Source organism: Suricata suricatta, chromosome 10 (genome assembly GCF_006229205.1).
Source record: "Suricata suricatta isolate VVHF042 chromosome 10, meerkat_22Aug2017_6uvM2_HiC, whole genome shotgun sequence".
Taxonomy (NCBI): Eukaryota; Metazoa; Chordata; class Mammalia; order Carnivora; family Herpestidae; genus Suricata; species Suricata suricatta.
Window position 1 is genome coordinate 60,131,827 of NC_043709.1, and position 20,743 is coordinate 60,152,569.

Below are 20,743 nucleotides of genomic sequence, written 5' to 3' on the forward strand. Positions count from 1 at the left end.
CAAGAGAAGAACAAGAAACCGCTTCTCTTACCTTGTCGCCGCCTCCTCCTCCTGCCTCTGCCCGAGCTTCTGCTGCTGCTGTCGAGGGGGGGGGGTGGCTGAGCTCCTCGTCCCCCTCCGGCGGTTAAGTTTATTCCTCTCCTTGGATAGGTGGGGGGCTCTTGGGGTTCCCCCAGCAGCGGTGGGGTGTGCCTGGCCCAGCACCCCAGGCAATCAGATCCGTCTGCTCCTTAAGATTGCAGTTTGCTCTCTGCCTCTTTCCCTCCTCCAGTCACCTTTAAATGCATCTTTTACTGCAGCACCACATTATATTTGCAGATCATAAAATCCACCTCTCGCGCGCACCAAGACCGTCCTGACATTACTGTTTTATGACCTTGACTTATTGTGGTCACCTGGATAATATTTAAATCAACGTTATGGTCTCTCACTTACATTAAACCCGCCAAGAGACATTCTAGAAAGGCTCTAGGAGATGAGTCAAACACAAAACACACACATCCACACACTGAGCCTCTTTGGGGGTGGGGGTGTTGCTAAAAAACATTTAAAAACAAAAAACCACCCATTTGAGGATTACGATTCTGGAAATTTATTAGGATTTTCTTCTCCATTAAGGAAGCTACATGCAAAAGATACAACATACAGAATATCTTTAAATAACACAACTCCCAGACAGGGACAGGGTGATATTTGGGAAGCGGGGGGGGGGGCATTCTGTCTTTGCTTCACTATGTTCTATTTTAAATTTTTAAATTTTTTTGTATTCCTCTGGATGGAATTTCTGAGGTGTCAGTGGCAGGGGGGATGTGGGGGTGCTGGGAGGATGGGAGAAAAGCAGAAAGCAGTACAAATACGAGACTTCAAGCAGATTCTCAGAGCAACTGGGAGGTAAAGACACGGAGAGGGTTTGGTGGAGGCGCTGGACGCTACGACAAACACACAAACACGAGCCGAACTTTCCAAAATGTCTATTATCCTAAGGAGGAAATGCAGCAAGGAAGGAGCGATTCTGACTGTGCTCTTCGAGATTACAGACCTTCTCTGGTTGATTTTTTTCCCTCTTTCCCCCCCTATGATCGGGCGGATTCGACCTTAACTTTGCATGGAGGACAGGATGGTGTGTGTGAGTGCGTGGGTGAGTGAGGGGTTGACACACACACCAGCCACACTCCCACCCTCGTCTATGCGGGCACACCACACCCCAGCGCCGGCACCCCATTTCTCATGCTTTAGGTGGATGCATCTTCACAGCATGAACCATAGGTCCCTTGGAAGGAGAGTCTGAGGTCTTTGCCTTTTTTTTGCAGGCGCGTTGCATTTATACTCGGGGAGGAAAAAAAATATACCACCAGGCACAAAGGGAGGAGGGGCGGGGAAAGGAAGGAGCGGGGAGACGGGGGAGGGGGAGGGGAGGCCTCGCGCTCAGGTGAAATTAAAATTGGAGGTCAGTTCCCGGATCCGATTCTCTCGGTTCATTTTCTTGAGTTTCATTCTGCGATTTTGAAACCAGATTTTGACTTGTCTGTCTGTAAGGTTAATGGTCTTGCTAATCTCCAGGCGGCGCTCTCGCGTCAAATACATATTGAACAGAAATTCTTTCTCCAATTCCAGCGTCTGGTGTTTAGTATAGGGGCACCTCTTCTTCCTTCCGCTCTTTGCTGTCAGCCAATTTCCTGTGGTGTTTTCTGCCTTTATCTCCTCTGTTAAAAATAACATTATTTACGTAAGTATCCCTTGAAGAGGCAAACCCTTGCAGCAAGCAGCGGCCTCTTGCTAGCCTGATGTGGGGGGGGCTGAGGGAGCACACGGGGGTTGCTTTCACCCCCACAGGCCTGGCTGGTGAGGTCCTCTTGGGCTCTGGGCTCTTAGAATTTCTTTGGGGGTCCTAACTCATATGGGGAAAGACAGACACTTCTTGCCTCCAGAGCATTTATTAATTAAATTACCCCAATCCACCTTGACCTAGCAGATTCTGAGTACTCTCACTCTCCCTCAGCTTCCTGACCCTGGCATGCGCTATCAACCTCACCAGCTCCCCCACCCCACCCCATTTCATTCCAGTTCTAGAAAAATCCAACTGGAAGGCAAAGCACCTCCCAGGCCCCATACTGGGTTACAGAGTCCCCCCTGCTGCCTAGCGCAATTGCCAGAGAGCTTTGACCCCTTTCAACTCAGTGGAGGGATGTCGCCTTAGTCTCTGTGGCCAGAAGCCACTGCAGCTGTCCCTGCACCAGAACCCCAGCCCTTGTTCCCACCTGAAGTGCCACAGAGCAACTCTGCCCCTTTCAATCTCCCGTTGCCAGCTCTTCCTCTCCTGGCCATTGCCCCCAGGTGTGAGTAGCTGAAGCAGGGCTGTTGGTGCAGGCAGCAGAGGTCAGGGGCAACAGCTCTGGGGCATGCTGAGCGATCCTCAGACAACTGCCCTAGCCATGGGACCTAAGGTCAAGGGAGAGAGATATCCTGAGGAAATGCAGCCTCCTGGAAATCTCCACTTAGTCTCTAGAGATATGTATGCCTCTATGCACATGTGTATTCCTGTAGAGATACACAAGGCTACACATATGCACACACACATAGATATGGACACATGTGTCTATTTACATAAGGAGATGCTATAGGCATAGGGTGTCTTTCTCATGATCTGATTGAAAGCGCCTCTCCTTGGTACATATTCTTGCTGGCATGGACCAGCTTTGCTCCTCAAAAGCAGCAGAAGAGACCTTGGCCATCTTTTCTAGGGAAAAGCCCAGAGTTCAGACACTCAAGAAGGGCACCCAGCAAAGGACTCTGCTGATGGCTCTGTCTCCCCGCTTTGCCAAATGAAACTGCCAGATTCCTTGCTCTTATCTTGTTGGGGAATGAGACAGGACAGGGGCCCTATGGGAATCAAGAGACACCAAAAAAAAAAAAAATGCAAACTTGAAGCTGTAGTTTAAGACATTTGAATGTCCTTAATTCTGCTCCGGCCCCTGCACCTGCAGCCTTTTGCCAAATTGTTTAGAGGCTCTCTACATTTAACCCTGTCCTGTTTATTTTCTTATTGGGGTTGTTGGATTTGGGGGGGAAGGGAGAAATTACAAATGAGGAAGTCTGGTGAAAAGCCCTCTTGGCTGTGGCTGATTGAGACACCATATGGGGGGAGATGGAGGCAAGAAGGGCACAGGCAAAGTGCAGACTTAGGGGGATTAGTTGGGGTGGAGGGGCTTAGGTTTGCTGTGGAGAGGACAGGAGAGAAAGGGGTGCCTACCCGAATGGGGGCAGTCTGAGTTAGAAGGTAGACTTATTAACCTTGACTTTGCTTTTGGTGGGGGTTAGGATGCAGCTTTCCCCATCCTAAAATTGTGTCCCAACAAAGCTCAGGGTTTGGGGAGAGGGCACAAAATTAAACTTTCCTGCTGCACAAGTGCAACAGGGAAGGCTTCGTGTGTGTGTGTGTGTGTGTGTGTATGTGTGTACCTCACTCTCTCCTTCAGCCTCATGAACACGCGCGTGCTCCTCTTCTGGCTGGGGTCTCCATGGGCTGATTTGCCAAGGCCACCTTTGCAGAGGAGACCCAAGAGAGGGCAAAGCTCTACCCTTGCCCGCCAAAACAGCATGTGTGTGTGTGTGTGTGTGTGTGTGTGTGTGTGTGTGTGTGTTTGAGAGAGAGAGAGCACGCGCGCACGGGCATGCGTGAGTGTGTGGGAAGCATTCGAGAGGCGTGTGTGTGTGTGTGTGTGAGTGTGAAACAGGTCACTGCCAGGCATGCGTGTGCACCGCATCCATATACAAAGCGCCACAAGATCCAGGCCGCCCCCAGTCTGCTCAGCTCTCAGTATTTCATCTCCCTCCACACCCAGTGTGCCCCACTTATATACAGACTCCAGGAGCCACTGCCATGGCAAACAGGTTTATTCCTCTCCTTCCAGTTGGGCCTTTTCTGATGTTTTTTGCTTCAACTTTTCAGGGAAAGTCGGCCCCCTCAGGCTCCCTCCACTGTTCTCATTTCCTCCACATTCTTTCTCCAGGTGTTAGAAAAAGGTCCTAGAGGCCCTCTGTTCCTGCAGCAGAAATGAATCTTGAACCCTGAGCTTGAACTCTGGATAGGCTTTCTCTCTCCAACCAAAATCACAATGAAATCCAACTAAAGCAACATTCCCTTTCAGGAGAAAACCGCTTGCCACGCATGCAGAAAATTCCCAACCACTGATTTGTAAGCTGTTTTGGAAAACAACGAAAAAAAATTTTTTTAATTTAACTATAAAAAGAAAAAGAAAAAAAAAGACAAAAAAAAAAAGAACTTGCAACATCCCAAATGCCCTGTTCCAACTCCATCCCCAAGCCTGGATTTTGGGGAAGGGAGGGACGTGTAGGTCAGCCCTTCACCTCTACCTCTTTCCGCCCCAGCCCCGCTGCCTGAGGCCCCCCGGCTGAACCCAAACCGCAGGAGCCCAAACCACAGGCACAAATCAGACTCACAAACAACAGATCGCGCTTTGAAGGAAACAATTTTCAACTGGGAAAACGCAGTAAAGCGAAATCCCCCTTCACTCAAGTCTTCCCTAGTCCCTGGCCTGAGATCGCCATTTTAAGCTTTTTGCAAGCTTCTGACCTGAATGGGGGACATCAGCCCCCCAGTCACCACCGTTTAGCAAGCAAACCAAAGCCAGCACGCGCCCGGGAGCCGTCATCAGCCCTGGGCAGCACCAGGCGCCTGCAGGCTGCCCGCGGTGCGCACCACTCCCGGGTCTCGGCGCCCACGGCCGCTGCCGGCCCGGCCCCTACACTCTGCCGCTTACCTTCCTTAGCCAAATGACGCGCCACCAGCCTGGCGCTCAGCAGACACCGAGTCGCAAGCCCCGGGATCGCATTCCCGGGACCGTCCAGGGCCTCCTCGGCCCAACCCTCCCCTTGCCCCCGCCCCAGCCACGAAGACCGAGTGCCCGAGCGTCCCAGCCGGGCCGGGCCGCGCGGCCCAGGCGGCCTTACCTTTTGCTTCGTTATCCGAGGTGTCTGGGCTGGAGTCCGCAGTTTTGGCCCGCTCCTTTTCGCCCTCCAAGGGGCTGCCTTTTGGGCCCGCCAGGCTCTGCTCGGTCTTGATCTCACTGGGGCTAGGGGTCTGGCTGTCGGACTTGGGGGTCTCAGGGAAACTCACTTTGCCCCCGAGCTGGGGCGACTCCAGATGTTCGGCGCGCGGGTTGAGACTGGCCCGCTGCTCAAAAGGGGCTTCGAAGTCGTTGGCCCCGGCACAGTGGGGCGGCTTGTCCAGCGCGGAGTAGCTCGGGCTGGCGCGGTAGTAGCTAGGCACGGGCACCTCATGCTCCCCGAGGCAGGACTCCTGCAGGGGGTGGGAGTAGAGAGCTGCCTCGGGGCCACTTTTCGCCCGCTTCTCTGCGCTGTACATGCAGCAGACATTCTCCTCCTTGACACTAGGTGGGTAGGAGCAGGAGGACAGCGGCCTGCCAACAGGTTGTTCCAGGCGGTAGGTGGCTTTGGGGTCGCCCCAGGAGTCCAGCTGCGAGAGGTAGGACGGGTAGGTGTTGAGGGCGAGGTTGGGGCTGCTGCCCTCGTCCCTCTTGGAGAGCGAGGGCGCGAGCCCGCAGCCCCTCATCACCCCGCAGTTGAAGTCACTCCCAGATTGCATATACATGCCTGCGCTCCGGCTATAGCGCTCTCCTCCGCCCGGCGCAGCCAAGGGCTCAGCGTAAGAGTTCGGAGTTACATTGCGAGGGCATGTCATTTTCAGAGAGAGGGGTTTTTAAGGAGCAATACTACAGCGGAGGAGCTGACATCTTTTTTTTTCCCCATCCGGGAGGGGGGGCGGTTGGAGGGGCGGGAGGGAAAAGAAGGGGAGGGGGGAAATATCAGCTCCATAATTATCCGCGCATTCGGTCCTCACCATGTGACGGCTAGACCAATGGGATTTGAAAATGGCCTTGATGATTCAGACGGCCGTGACGTAAGCGGGGTCAAGTTGTCGGCAGGCGGAGCGCGCAGCATGGAGTAACAGCGCCACCTAGCAGCCGCCTTGGGGTAGGGGCGCCGGAGCCCTTCCCCGCGAACAAAGGAAGCGCCCCCGGGGCGGCAGGGGCAGGAGAGGGGTGGAGGAAGGTGGGAGGGGGGGTTTCTAGGAAGAATGGGGTTTGTTTACCCGGGAACCAGCCTGTAACTCTTGGGGAAAGTGGGACGGAGAGGGGGGAAATGCAAGAGAGAGGGAGAGAGCAAGGCAACTTGGGGCTCAAAACAGTCAAATTCAAATTAAAAGGTCAAGACATGATTCAGGTACTTCTTCCTTCTCTTCACCTCTTCTTTTCCTCTCCTGGCCCCTCGGCCCCGCTTCTTCCTTTGGGATGGGTGTGGGGTGAAGTTTGTGGGGAGGGTTCCAATGGGCAGAGAAAGGGAGAAAAAGTTAAGGAATCCCAAACAGAACTAAACTTTGTGCTCTCCTGCATCCCGGTTGGCCGGGCTTGGCCGGGGAGATCAGTTCCGGAACCTCCGTGCTTGAAAGCTGGTTGAGTTGTAAGTGCCCTGTGGGGGTTGAGGGAGGAACCTCCAGTGTCTGGAGTGGACCAAGGAGGGGGTCACCATCACTTCAGGACTGCTCCAGACGGGTAAAGGAGGTTTCCAGCGGTTCTAAGGGTTGGGGGAGGAGGAACCCGAAGACCAGAGGCAGCGGCTTCCAGGCTCTGGGAGCGCAGCCTGGCCTTTGCAGGGTGGGTGGCTCTTGGGTCACCATCTCAGGGCTGGAAGGCTTTGGCCTTGGAGTCGGTTCGGCTGCTTTGCTGCAGGCCTTGGTGGCCCTCGCTTTCTAATTGACCTTGCCCCCACTAAAACAGGGAATATTCCTAGAGAGAAGGAGGGAGCCTGCGGGGCCTCCGCGGGTTTGTGGGGAGTCACGTATCACACGGGAAACTAGGACACCAGATGCGACAAAATCCTACCCAGAGACATGTCCTTTACAGAGCAAATGAGATTGGCAGGGGCATTTTACAATGGGGAAGAGGAGCCAGCTTGTTTTTGTGGTTTTTTATTTTTTAATAAAGGGAACCGAGAAATAAGGGACAAGGTATGTTTTAAGTAGTTCTTTTCGTTTCTCCATCGCCTTTCTCCCAAAGCGAACTAAACTCTCCACCCCTTCCTCAGGAAACGGAATCCGGAGAATAACTTGTCTTTCCGGTCGCCCCGCATTTCCCACCCCCGGAGGAAGCCTCGGGTTTCGATTTTCCAAAGGGCTGGAGCCTGGCCGGGCAAGGACCGGTGCTCAGGGCACCCTGGTGTGGAGTGTGGAGGCTGGATCCCTTCTGGAGAGGCCCAAGCCAGCGGCTGCTAGAAAAGGACTTCGGAAAGAAATCAGCCGAACTCTCTCATCCAGGGGGCAAGAGAGGAAGCACAAAGGTCCCTGGACCCCAGGAATCCTGGAAGAAAATGTGTAATGTGTGACTTGTTGGCAAGACCAGGAAGGGGAGATTAGAAACGGTTTTGTATTTTCCTTTGCAGGGGTCGCCGTGGGCTCGGCGCAGGGGTTGGCCGGGGCAAGGTTAGGCTGTTTAGGCCCCAGAGGAGACTTGGGACAGCCCGGGCGGCACTCAATCCAGAGAGCCATTTGTCCCACCGCCCACCCCTCGGGAAACGGCAGAGACTTTATGGCCACTCTGTTTGTATTATCTGCATAAGTCTTTCCCCACCAGTTTGATCGAAACTGTTCGCTTTTACGAGGACCCAACGAAAATTCCCCGTCATATTTATCAGCCGGGGATAAAAATTTAGTATGGGAACTGATATTTCCTCATTTATGGGGCGATGAAATTAAAGACCAAAGCAATTGAGAATTATATGGCTTTGGGGGTTCCCTCCCCCCGCTCTTTCACATCTCCTTTATTTTCCCGCCTGGTGTGCCTGTCCCTGGAGTTTGGCGTCCCTGTCCCCTGCCCTTGCCCCCTGTTTTGGGGTCTGCTGGGCCCTCTCCTTCACACCCAGGTACTGCTTGGCCAACCTTAACTTTTCCTGCGGTCTCGGTGTCCGTAGCTGGGGGCCTGCACAGGGCTCCCGGAGCCTCTGCTCCGGCCAGGCTGGGACCTCGCTGGGGTGGTGGGGGATTGCCAAGAGCCTCACAGGGGAAGGATCGGAGCCCAGCCTGGGAGGGGGTGAGGGAGGTGGCAGAGGACAAAGAAGACAAACTCCAGATTACCTCTCAAAAACAGCAAGCCCCAAGATGTAACCTGGGGAACTAGCGAGAGAGGAGGGAGGAGGAGCGGAGTCATTCCTCCTCCGGACCCGGCTCTCCCTACCAGCCCGACACCCACCCAAAACTCATTCCTCACCCCAGCCATGGGAGGGGTTGGAGTCGCTTCAGAATTCTTGCCATTATTAATGGAAATAATCCCCCCGGGGGAAGGAGCCTCCCGCTCGGCTCTCACCTCCTCACAAGAACGAGTAGTGTTTAAAGTTGAAATAATTAAAAGTATGATAAACACGGCCCATTAATGAAAAAAGAAATCAAATTCATCAGCCTAAGTGGGACCCCCGGTGGGACAAACGTTTGCCTCTAATTACGCAGGATAAACGCAAACCCGGAGCTGTTAAAGGAGACCCTGAGCGGACGCAGACTTGAATAACTTGTTGGGTTTTTGCAGACTTTGGGATTCTGCCCCCGTGGAGGTGAAAGAAAGGAAGAAGTGAGGGCGAGGATGGGGTGAGGGGAGGATTTGAGAGGGTCCGAGAAAGTACAGTCGGATGTGGGTCCCAGCCCTGCCCCTTGGGCTCGGTCTTTCCCCGAGGCCACGAGCAAAGGCTGTTTCCATCCTATTGTCTGGGCCTGGCGTTCAAAGGCAATCAGGCTGCCACGGCCATCCCGCCTGCTGCCACTGCCGGGCACCCACCCACCCTGCCCCACAGAGCCAAGACCCTCAGGCCTGCGCCCCTGGTCACTGGATTGGGGTCAAGAGAAGTCTGTGTTGCTGTATACACCCTATTAGACCATTTCCCCAATTTTCTGGGAGTGCTCAGAGACCTGAGCCTATGTCTGATGCCGGGGCTCCCCTTCTTGCCTCAATTTGGGGATGTGAAAATTTAAGGGCTGCAGGCCCGACCAGGGCTCAGGCTGTGCCTACTTGTCGACGAATCCCACCCACCCTGAGAACTTTGGCATCGTGTATGCTTTTTTTTCGGTACCCAGAACCTGGAAGGGCAGCAGGGATGGGGGGCTGGGCCTGTGGGACTGGGCGCAGGGGAGTGGAGAAGGGTGCTCCTTGCATATTCCAGGAAGGTCCGCGGTTCCAGAGGGCAGACTGAGGGCTGGGGCACTAGGGGTCCCCATGTGAAAACAGAAGAAGGAAAATGTAGTGCTCAACGAACAGAAAGGGACCACGGCTGTTTTCCCGAGCTCTAGCCCTCCAAATGCCCCCAGAAACACCCTGATTTTTGCAGAGGAAAATTAGGAGAGGTTCCCAAAGAGGTTCAGGAAATCATCTGGGAAATTCCAAAGGTGAAGTGAAGTGAAAAATGGAAGAGCGGCTCTCTCCCTTTGGGGTAAAATAATAAAATAAAATAATAATAAAGTTCGTGTATTGAGATCTCTTCAAGTGAAATGGAAAACAAAATCACTCCAGTGGTGAAAGTAGCAGGCAGTTTCCCTCTTGTTTTGGAGGCCCAGATAAGTCATTCCCATCCCAAAACTTGAAGGAAAATTTTGCTTTTGACTTCACTAACACAAGGCTCTGCCCGGGCTGAGCCGGGATCAGGGAAATGCTGGGCAAACTGAAGAATGCTCAGAAGCCCAGGAAAGAGATTTTCAAACAGGTACGAGAGAGACGAGACGTGGGAGACCCAGGACACTTGGAGGGACCTCTAGTCTACTCCGGATCTCGCAGCCACCCTGGGAGCCCGGCCATCAGAGTCCCTCTCACAGCTGGATGTTGTACACATTTGCACCCAGATGCTATGGAATTTACCGTTCACATACTTGTCTAAATTGCTCTTGTGTGCGCACAGCCACAAACAGTCACCTTTACCTAAAAAACATGCCCCCTGCAATCCCCATATCCTGAAGTCTCATAACCTGAGCCAACACAACTGCATTCCTTGCCCTGCCGAAGCCGGCCAGTTATTTCACTTTGCCTCTTGAATCGAAACCAGACAGAAAACACTTTGAAAAGAAGCTTTGAGAGAAGGAGACAGATGGGAGTATGTTTTGGTCAGGGGACGCCTTGCCCCCCACTTTAGTGATTTGCTCCCAAGTTGCCCCAGTAGATTGGGTTTCCAGCGGCAAGTCCGGGTCGTGGCTGGGCCGGCTTGCTCCAGAGAAAACCCTGCTCACCGGCTAAATTCCTTTCCGAAGATCTGCTTTCCATCTTTTTTCCCTCTTTCTCCCTTTCCTCCCTTCCTTTCTCCCATCCTTCTCTCCTTCCTTGCTTGCTTTTTCTTCATCCTTCTTTCTCTTTATTCGCTTCTTTCTCTATTTTTCTTTCCTTCGCTTTCCCCCCCTGCAATTTTTTTCCTTCATTTCTTCCCTGATCTTCTCTTTCTTAATTCATTGTTTTCTTCATTTCCTTCTTCCCTTTTTCTTTCTTTCTTACACAATTTGTTCTTTGGTCTTTTCTTCCTTCCTCAAGGCTTTCCTTCCCCCTTGACTTTCTGCTCCCCCCCAATCCTTTCTTGTTTTTTCTCTGTTGTGTAGGATTCAGGGAGGGGAAAGCACCAGGCTCGGTCGCATCTCTCCCCAGCCTCACTGCTCAGGCTTGGAGTTGACCTTCTCCTGCCTTCAGCCTTAATAACTCAGCTCCTCACAAGGCGAAGTGTACGGCTGCCGGCGGCCAGCAGCCAGGCCTCAGCAGTCGCCATTAGAGGGAAAGAAAAGCAGGCTCTGGGGCACGTTCCTACTGACTCCCGATCATTCCTTGAAGCACTCAGTTCCAGGGCTCAGGTATCTTCAATCCCATCACCGCAAAGGAGGCTCCTCCATCAGGTCTGTCTTTGGAGAAGTCGCTCCCTCTTTGTCCTGATCTCCAGAGCTGAACAGTAAAATAGCCTTGATTTGAGCCCAACTGACATCCCCAAGGCTGGAGTCCAGGGAAATGAAGGAGTGGGGCTCTGTCAGTCCCAGATTGGGGCATAAGATCCAAGGGGTCACTGGTGGGCTTAGCAGCCCAAAGCCATGTTCCCACATGAGCACCTTTGTTCTCTGAGCTTCCAGACTGCAGCCTGCTGGCCCTCCTTCTCCTTCAGTCTTGCAACCACTGCAACCCCTGGAACCCAAGGGCAGGAATTTCTTGGCGTTTTGAATTCTGTCTTTCTTCAAACTCACTGTGGATTTTGCAAGAAACAGGGATGCAAGACTATGTGTTTAGACTCTCCTAAATCAGCAATCCGAGTCAAGGTTATGGGTCTCTACTCTGTGCAGTGGGTTGAGGGAGTGTTTGGGGCCGTGTGTGTGTGTGTGTGTGTGTGAGAGAGAGAGAGAGAGAGAGAGAGAGAGAGAGAGAGAGAATAATGTTTGCAAGAGAACAAGAGGATATGATAGGGAAGGTCTGGTCCTGGTGACATTGTCCAAACTTTGGGGGTCGGTGAGGGTCTGTCTCAAAAGCCAGAACTCTCTTGCAGGCCCACAGCCTCTGTTAGCTGGTAGCCCCCACAGCTGGATTCAAGGTGGGCCTGGCGGGGGGCTTGGGGGGGGGAGATTGACTCCAACCTTTAAGCCTTGTTTTGCCTTAGGCAAAGCGAGATGGCTTCGGACACCACCACCTCCCCCAACAGGGCCCCAGAACCTCTCTCCCTACAACCTCCCAACGATCCTGAAATTTCACTCCATGGCAAGACCAAAACTTTAAGTTTTTAAAAAAGGGAGGAGGGAGCTTGTAAAACTTTTATGCCAAACAAAGTTATAAAAACTTCCCGGGCGTTGCCTTTTCCAAAGGTTTATATGAATAATAAAGAGCGTAGTCGCGTGCACACGGTTCTGGCGGGCTCAGAGCGGCGAGGGTTCAGCAAACAATATTATCCAGCCCCGGGGCACCAGGAAACCCCTGGGACTGCCCCCTTGAGGGAATATTGGCCCAGAAACGAATTGCCCTACGGATTCCTGAGAGGGGCGGGGAGAGGGAAGGGGTGGCGCCCTTGACTTCCTTGAAGTTCAAAGTTCTTCTTTGCTCTGGTGCGAAAATCCTTCTCTGCTTTCAGCCCACTCGAGAAATTAGTCCCAAGTAGTTTTTCTCCCTCTGGTTGAGAACTGGCTTTAGGTATGCCCATGTCGGTTTACCTTTCAGACACCTGGTCTGCAACTTTCTTGCTTCCCCAAAGCAAGAGCAGCCTTTCCTCTCCATCTGGGACACCTAGAACCTGTGGGCTTTCTCTCAGAGGTGCTTGGTGGGGCTTGTGTGAGCTGTCTTCCAAGAGGCCCTTGCATCCCAATTCCTCAGCAACCCAGGGGTCTGAGGGACAAAGAAACCCCAGCGCAAGGCTGGCCCCAACCTATTTCTCCTTGCAAATCCCCAAGGTTCCCCCTGCACCCCTAAAGCCCAGAGTGAGAGGGGGAGGGGCCCAGAGTGCTCTCTCTCTCAGCCCACACCACTTAATACCCTTGTAAACTCCCACGTGCGCTATAAACTTGGATTTTTACAACCAACATTCCTCCTTAGCTCCGAGAAACTTTGAACTCGGCCTCGGGTTTATTTACTGGGGGTGGGGGGGGGGTTGGGGAGCTGGGAGCTGAGAAAAGCTGGAGAAAAAGAGGGGGAAAATGCGGGGCAAGAGGGTAATGGCGTGGGGGTCTGAGGTGTGTTGGGGGAGCCAAGACCATCGGCTGAGGGTTTGTTTACTATTTAGAGCGGAAGCATTTTCTAACACAGGCCAGACTGGGTCGTTAAGGGCGAAATGAAACTGGGTTTAGAGGCGCGGGGGGGTGCTTTATGGCGGCGTCTAGACGAAATCTTTTGTTCCCCGGCAGCGCCTCGGCTGGAGGGGATTACCCAGAGAGGCTGAGCCCAGAGTGCCCCTGACCGGCAAGGGGGGTTAGACGTCCCAGGGGCCAGAAGGTGGGTTTGTTTGGGGGGGCAGACACCCCTTTTTTCTCTTTTTAGAGGGTCACCAAGGACTGGCAGGTTGCTGGGCTCGGGTCACAGAAGCCTTTGTTTTTCTTCTACTATGCCACCCCCCCCACACACATCCAGTCTTCCAAAATCCCTTCTGGGGCCAGGGATCTTTCCTGGGATGCAAATTGCAGGGAAAGTGGTAGTTGTAGGTTTCAAATATATTTCTCTATTTTTCTCTATCTATTTAGAGAGTTATCGCCATCTTGTTTTATAGGAAACATGGCCAGCAGGCCAACAATATTCCTTCATATGACTGGGGGATAAATATCATGGCTAGAGTGGTCTAGTGCATACATACACACACACACACACACAGAGGACTTCAGTTGCATTCTTACTGGCACTCATAAACACTGCCAGTGGTCACACACCACAGAGGACCCAAGCCCTTAATGTGCCTGTGGTCAGGTTTACTCCATCCTACAGCAAAAAGCATATATACAATAGTCGTTTTCATGTGCACCCACAGGTACACTGACTTAAAATATTTGTGTATGGGCACATAGGGGAATTGTGGGGCTGCCTATATGCCCTAGCTTTCAAATTCCATCTGAAGACTCACATGTACACATGACTGATTCATATACTGAAGGTGTGTGGACCCCAGTCATCAAAAACAACGACGGAAACTGGAAATGATTGTGATCAAGATGCTTTTGTCTTTCATTCCACAGAGTTGTATTGCCAAAAACATTTTCTTTGACTTACACAAGAACAGTTCCAAAGAGAGGGAAAAAATGAGAGAATTAGTTCCAAATCTTTGCCCCTAAATAACGAATTTGGAACAGAGATTGCCAGAGTACCTTCACTGAAAGCACATGAAAGGACTGTGGTTATCTTTATACCACAAAAAAAAAAAAAAAAAGGCAGCAAATATAGATGGGTGTGGTGAATGTCCCCCATGGGGCACCTCCTTACCCAGTGTCCCACATCATGCCATCCTTTTACAACACAGACCTCTGGGGCTTCTCCTCTGGGAGACCCAATGTATAAACATCAGGGTGGCCCCAATCTAGCATCTTGTTGTGTCCGGAGGAGCCTGGCCATTTGTGCTCGAGGGGAGGGGGGCCCAGCCCTACATTCCCACCCTCAGGGCCAGTCTTGGTGAAGAAAGGGAGGGGGCTGGTTTCTTCTCCTCTCCCCTCCCTCCTTCAAAACTGTATATAAAAATTCCAATACAGTCTTCTCATGGAGAAAAAAAAAAATGAGAGCCCTACCCTCAACCCTGCACATTTAACTGCGACAGACGGAGACATCTGGCGGGAGGGTGGCGGAGCCAAGAAAATTCCTATAAATTTAAATTCGATGATGGTTACAATTAACTCCACAACAAACGTGTACTTAAACGGAAAGCGTTGCTGGGCGTTTGGACGCAGCTCTGGGCTGCACGTAAGAAAGGAGAGCTTTAAGAGTAACAGTGGAAGGTTCTCAGCTTGAGAGCAGGAGGAAGCTACCGCCAGGCTCTGCCCCAGCCAACAGAGAGAGGGTGCAGGCCCACCAGCTCCGGGCTACCTCACCTTAGCCCGCCTGTCCTCATCAGCTGGGGTCTCCCGCCTTCCTCCTCCTCCGCCTTGGGAGCACTGAGGATTTTAAGAGAAGAGGGGCTAATAAAAGGGTCAAATAAAATCATAATATTGAACATAATGAAATATCTTTATTTGCCACCAAAAAAAAAATCACAGCAATCCCTCTGGGATGGAAGTAGGGTGGGGATTGCTCAGTACACGCGCACTCAGGCACATGGAGAGAGAAGGGTGATTGGAATCTCATTCCAGGCGAGTCCTCCCCCCACCCCATCCCCTCTGGGTAGAAAGCAATGCTTGTGAAATTTATTTACAAAAATTCAGGCCCCAGCATGGGGGAGGCGCCCAATCCCACCTCCCTACTGCTTCCTCCACCCCACTCTTTTTTTTTTCCTTAAAAAAAAAGGGGGGGGGAGGTAACAACTGCATGGACTACAACTATAAATCCATGGATTGGGGCACGCTTGGAAATAGGTTAGGAAACCTCAATGCACCAGTTAAGAAATTTCAAAAAAGGACTCTACACATTCACAGGGAGAACAACTAGGCTCAGGCGGGTGCCTGGGCGCAGACAGAGGTAGGACAAGGACTTTGCACACCTAACACCAGGTCGAAGGTACAGGAATTTCACAGCAAGGCAGGATCACATTTAGCTGCCCCCTAGCAGTGGGGCGAGGTGGGATAGTGGCGGGGAGCCCAATGTCTCCCCTCGCAGACACGGTGTCTTAGCAGATCTTTTCACTTGGGCAAGGGAAGGCTTTTGGTTCAAGGATTGTTAGCTCAGGCGCCCACGACTCTCGCCCCTCCCCCACCAAATCCAAGCAGCAAGACATTGTCGCGAGAAGGTGTGTTTTCTTTTAAATAAAGAGTCTTGGCCTCGGCGCCAACTCTGCCCACTCGCTGTGGGTCGGACACTTCCCTTCACCCTCTTTCCAGGCTCGGTCCCTGTCCCACAGCGAGAGTCAGACGGAAGGTGAAGGAGGTTCCAGAAAGAAGTGCGGGCGACGGCAGTGGGGGCCAGCCCTGGCCACAGTCCAGTTTTCCACCCGCGGAAAGAAGGCGAGTCAGAAAATAAAAAATAAAAATAAAATAAAATAATTTCCCCCTTTCCCTCCCTCCCCCAAAAGGGCCCCGGTCTGCCGTTACAGCAGAGGGTTTCCCGAGAAATACTGCAGCCGGTCTCTGCTTAGTTTTTTTTCTTTCATCCTTCTGTTCTGAAACCAAATTTTCACTTGTCGGTCCGTCAGGTTCAGCATCCGGGACAGCTGCAGCCGCTTCTCTTTGTTGATATACACGTTGAAGAAAAACTCTCGCTCGAGTTCCCGGATCTGGAATTTCGAATAAGGGCAGCGCTTCTTGCGGGTGCGGGGGGCGTCTGGAGGGGAGGGGAGGGGAGGGGGCAAGTGCGAGGAGAGGGGAGAGAGACACGTGAGACCCGGGCGACCCCAGCCCGCTGAGCGCTCAGCGGCCCTTCTCCCAGCCCCACCGCCGGGAAGCCCTCCCGCCGGGCCGGCCGGTGCTCCGCGCGCCGGCCGCAGCGCTGGGGCAAGCCCCGGACCCCCTGCCAAGTCCGGCTCGTCCGATCCCGGCCTCCGCGGGGTCGACGCCCCTCCCCTCGGGCTAGAGCTCTGGCGGACGGAGTCTGGGGGAGAAGGAAGCCGGCCGGGCCAAGTGCATCCTGGGCCCCCCCCCCCCCCCGCCTGCCCGGCCGCGTTCCTCTGCCCCTTCCAGCGCTGCCCTCCTAGTGGCTCTGAGAACCCACCACCCCTCCCCCAGAAATCTGGGGGGACCACAGAGAACAAGCGCGAAGAAGTGAGATCGGGCGGGAGCAGTGGGGAGGCGAGGAGGAAGCGAGCGAGCAGGCACCAAAGACACCCGGGAGCCGCTTCCGGGGGCCCTGGCGCCCCAGGACGCCCGGCGGGCCGCGTCTGCCCAGATACCGGGCTAGGCCGGCGCTGAGGCCGCGGACCGCAGTGAAACACTGAGCCCCAGGCCTGGAGCCTAGGGGAGCTCCGAGCCGCCTCTCCCCACCCCTAGTCGCCAGGACCCCTGGCTTGCTGGGGTTCCGCTCAGGGACCCGTGAACACATAGTTTGAACATTTCAAGAATAGTTTTTAAAAGAAGCAGAGCAGTCCTGGCTGGCCTCTCCGGTCTCAGGTTCTGCTCCACTGCCTCTCCCCCACCACTCCCCCTCTCAGAGTTTCTCCCTGTCTTTCCCTCGCCCTCCCCCTTCTCCCCCTCCACCCCTCCCCTCCGTCCCCCCCCCCCCCCCCGGCAGCCCGGCTCCCCATCCTTCCTTAAATGCTCTTCTAAGTTCACGATCAAAGTTAATATCGCTCGCGATGGTGGCGCTTTTAAAAATTTCACAGACCGAGGGAGATAACGGGGAGGGGGGGTTCACCCGGCTTTTCCAAAGAGCCCTTTTCCCTCCCTCCCCACCCCTTCTCCATCGTAAAAAGTCGAGTCGTTGGGAGAGAGGGCTTTGTAGGTTATAATAAAATCCTTTGAATGCTTATAAAACTCCACATAAAATCGGACTGACCCAAAACACGAGGCCGTCCCCGCTCTCCTCGCCTCCCCCCTGCTCTCGCCCTCCCTCTCCCTCTCCCTCCCTCGCTGCCCGCCGGTATCCCGGCCGCTGCTACCTACTGGGGGCGGCTCCCTTGGCCGGCTCCTTGGCCGCCGAGTGGGCTGAACCGGACGAGCTGGGATTCGTGTTTTCCTCCTCGGCCTCGGCCTCGGCCCCCGCCTCAGCCCGGGACGCCAGTCCCGAGGCCGGGGGCGCCTCAGGCTCCCCCTTGGCCTCGCCCTTGCCGGGGCAGGGGGGCTCGGCAGGCGCGTCGCCGCCACCGCAGTAGGCGTTGTCGAAGAAACGGTCGAAGGCTTGAGGCAGGACGCTGTTCTTGTTGACTGAGGAGTAGAAGCCGGCGGGGGCTGCGTGCGGGGCGCTGGGGTGGTGGTGGCCGCCGTAGGAGCCTTCGTTTTTCATGAGGATCTCGGTGACCGTGGAAGGAGGCAGGCACTCCCGGTGCATGAGCTCGTCGGCCGCCGCATAGCAGGAGGAGTAGCTGTTCCGGTGGTGCCACTTCCCGGATGGCTCCAGGCCGTAGGAGACCTCCCGGACCGGGGGCACTTGGGCTGAGTAGGGATAGGAGATCTGACGAGAGGGGGCCTGGGGCAGGAAGGAGGAGACCGTAGAGAACTCGGGCACGTAGTAAGTGCAACTGGGCAGATAGAGGTTGGAGGCGCAGCTCCCTCGCTCGCCGAAATCAGCGCCCCTCTCCTTGCGCGACGGCGAGCAGAAGTTGCCCAGGTTGACCGAGTTAAACATCGTTCTCTTCTCCTGCCGGCTCCAGATGGAGGTTTTGGACCCGATCTAGCGAGGGGGGAAAATTTGGGAAGGCGAGATGACGCGTTATCCGTCTTAGTCTCTCTCTCCGAGCACGTGATCCAAAGTAGATATTGTCATATATCAGTTCGGAGCACTTCGCAGACGTAGGAGGGGTTCTCTCTTAGGTAAGATGGGGACGTTCAGGCGATTGGTTTGCAAACACCGCAGAAACATTATGAAAATCAATTGCAGATTTGTATTCGTTTTTCTCTCTCGTCACTCCCCTCCTCTCCATTCCACAGAGCGAGGAAAGGAGGAGAGAGAGGGTTGGGGTGGGGTGGGCGGTGGGATGGGCGGGGGAGGTGGCTGGGAGGGGGTAATTGTATTTTTTTTCTAGCCGCTGCTCTTCTCCCCCACTCAAGATTGGGGGAAGGAGGAGGGGTCCCACATATGGGGGGTCTTGCCTCCTCCCGGTGATGAGCCCAAGATCGAGGTGGGGATGAAGACCTCTTGCCCCACTGTCTGGTCCCACAAGGGATGTGACTCCTTCCCCCCAACTCTCAGGGACTCTTACCCGGCCAACCCGCAGAGGGCCAGTGCCTGTTTACAAGAGTTTGAAGAAGTCCATTCTTCTCTTGGCCAGGGCTGTATGTCAAGACTCCCTTTCCCCTTTGGAGAGACTCCCCAGAAGAGTATGTGAAGTTTTCCAAAGGTGAGGCAGCCCAGCAGCTAGCCAGTGTCCCAACTTTGTCTGGCTTGCTGTGCTGCCGGCGGCTAGGGACTCAGATTAGTCATAAACGAGTGGTAAGCAGCGCGCCAGCCGCCCAGCCGGTGCCTGGCGAAGTCTGGGAAAAACCTTCTCTAATGTTGTGTTAAATATTTAGTATGAGAGAGTGGCCCTGGGTGAATATTTCATGCCTGCCTTTATTGTCAATCAATGTGCAGAGAGCTACATCCACTGTGGATTTTTTAAATCTCAAACCCCAAAGATAAAGATTGAAATGAGATCTATGTATTTTCTCTGTCCCAGGTTCTTTGGGTCTGGGGCTCAGCCACAGCTTGGGGGCTGAAAAGAAGCCTGGAATCAGGGTCCAGGAAGGACATGATGGGGGACTGGGTTTGGGGCTCCTATCTTTGAGCGACTTGGGGTTTGGGAGGTGGCCAGTGGGGCCAGCTGTGGGTCTACTGGACAGACCAGCAGGGCAGTGGAAAGGAGCTGAGGCACCTGAGTGGGCAGGGCAGAGCTGGGGGCCACTCCTTAGTAGAGGCCCCCAACCCTGTTCCCAGGGGGTCTGTAGGCAGGCCTTGGTGGCTCTTTCCCATTTCTCAGCCTTTCCCTGACCTCATCCACATTTGCCAGCCTCCTAGATAGCTGTGGCCCAAGAGGTAGAGTCGGTGGTTCTTGCCCCTTTTGCCTGTCATCCCTCTGGGTACCATGGGACACAGTTAGGCAGCTGTGAATCACTTTATTGAAAGGTTCTGGACTAGATCCAGGGGGCCAGAGCAATCGCCACAAGCAGAAAGCACCCTTGGATCCAAGGAAGGACTGCCAGAGCATGGTTTGTTCAGGTAAGAGGGGAGGATCAAAGTCCCCAAGGACTCAGGGACAGCCAAAAATGGCCCAAGTGCTCTTTTTTTTCCTTTTTCTTTCTTTCTTTCTTTCTTTCTTTCTTTCTTTCTTTCTTTCTTTCTTTCTTTCTTTCTTTCTTTTTACCCCAGACTCTTGGTTAAAATTGATTTCCATTTAAAAAATATTATTTGGACTGTATTTTCCTTGCTGATCTTGGTGACGTACTGTGGCCCCAAAACCAGATGGAGAAGACACAAAAAATTGCATCCTGTCCCCAAATATAATCCTCCAAATCCATTCCGTCTCAACCCTCTTGCGTCCCCAAATTTGCTCAGTCTTTAGAACATCACCTAGGGCGGAGTTACCTTGGCCATGGGTCCCATTGTTGGGGTAGCTCTGGAATACCCAAGGATAGGCCCCCAGCACCCCTCTACCCATTAATTGCTGGGCCATTCTTCCTGAGCCCTTCTTTAGTCCCTGCCAGATCTTAAATGAGGGCAAAGAGGAACTAGATTGGGGCTTTGCTCAAGTGTAGGACTTCTCTGTCAGTGAGAGGCTGCAAGAAGAAAATTCTGTTGGTTTTGCTCCTTCCTCTACCCCTTTTTATAGGGTGACCTGGGGCTAGCGTTTTTAATTATAATGATGGGGAACTATGGACTATGGCTTTTATGGGGTTCGTGCTGACCTCATTAAATTCAAGTTTATTGGAGGCAAAATGTTCCCCAAACAGTGATACGAACCAGCAAGAGGGAAGTGAGAGGTACCCCCATCCTTTGCAGAGGCGTGGATAAGGGATCAGAGTCTCAGCCTCGGCTTTCCCCAGCTCCCCCCAGGGCCCTGCTTCCATCTCCATCCCGGTCTCCAGGGTACTGTGGGGCCTAAGCCCCCAAGGCAAATTCTGTACTGCCAGGTCCGACAGTAGGGAGGGGGTATGCTTCCTGTGAGGAGCAGCTGTGGGCCTGAGCACTTGAATTTGACCACCAAAGTTTATTCCAGGGCCACCATAAAAGTGAGCAAGGCGGCTGCAAAGAGCCACAGGCAGCTTTATTTCCTTGAAACAAAAAACGGAGGCAAGAAAGAATGTCCAAGAAGTTGATGTCCAGGAAACTCTAGGGTCTCCCAACAAAGGCTTCTGAGAATTAATATTCTTCCCCCTGAAAGTAAAGCATGAAGTTCAATTTCTTTTCCAGTTTTGGTCTGACTTTCAAGTTTTCAACAACTTTTTAAAGATTCCCAGCAACTGGAGGCTGCA

At 53.5% G+C, this 20,743-nt stretch overlaps 2 protein-coding genes and 1 long non-coding RNA gene across 3 annotated transcripts; 1 reads left to right on the forward strand and 2 right to left on the reverse strand.

Moving 5' to 3' along the window:
- Positions 1-576: 576 nt before the first annotated feature.
- HOXC10 (homeobox C10) lies at positions 577-5,722 on the reverse strand. Its single transcript, XM_029954696.1, has 2 exons — positions 4,972-5,722; positions 577-1,703 (listed from the first exon to the last, which is right to left on the reverse strand). Exons 1-2 carry the CDS (start codon positions 5,720-5,722, stop codon positions 1,426-1,428), a joined length of 1,029 nt encoding a protein of 342 aa, XP_029810556.1. The 3' UTR covers positions 577-1,425.
- Positions 5,723-6,151: 429 nt separating this feature from the next.
- Positions 6,152-7,814, forward strand: LOC115305392. The gene is made up of 2 exons (XR_003914762.1): positions 6,152-6,264; positions 7,126-7,814. It is a non-coding gene; the product is annotated as an uncharacterized LOC115305392 (long non-coding RNA).
- Positions 7,815-15,732: 7,918 nt separating this feature from the next.
- HOXC11 (homeobox C11) lies at positions 15,733-17,921 on the reverse strand. Its single transcript, XM_029955845.1, has 2 exons — positions 17,240-17,921; positions 15,733-15,965 (listed from the first exon to the last, which is right to left on the reverse strand). Exons 1-2 carry the CDS (start codon positions 17,919-17,921, stop codon positions 15,733-15,735), a joined length of 915 nt encoding a protein of 304 aa, XP_029811705.1.
- Positions 17,922-20,743: the final 2,822 nt, after the last annotated feature.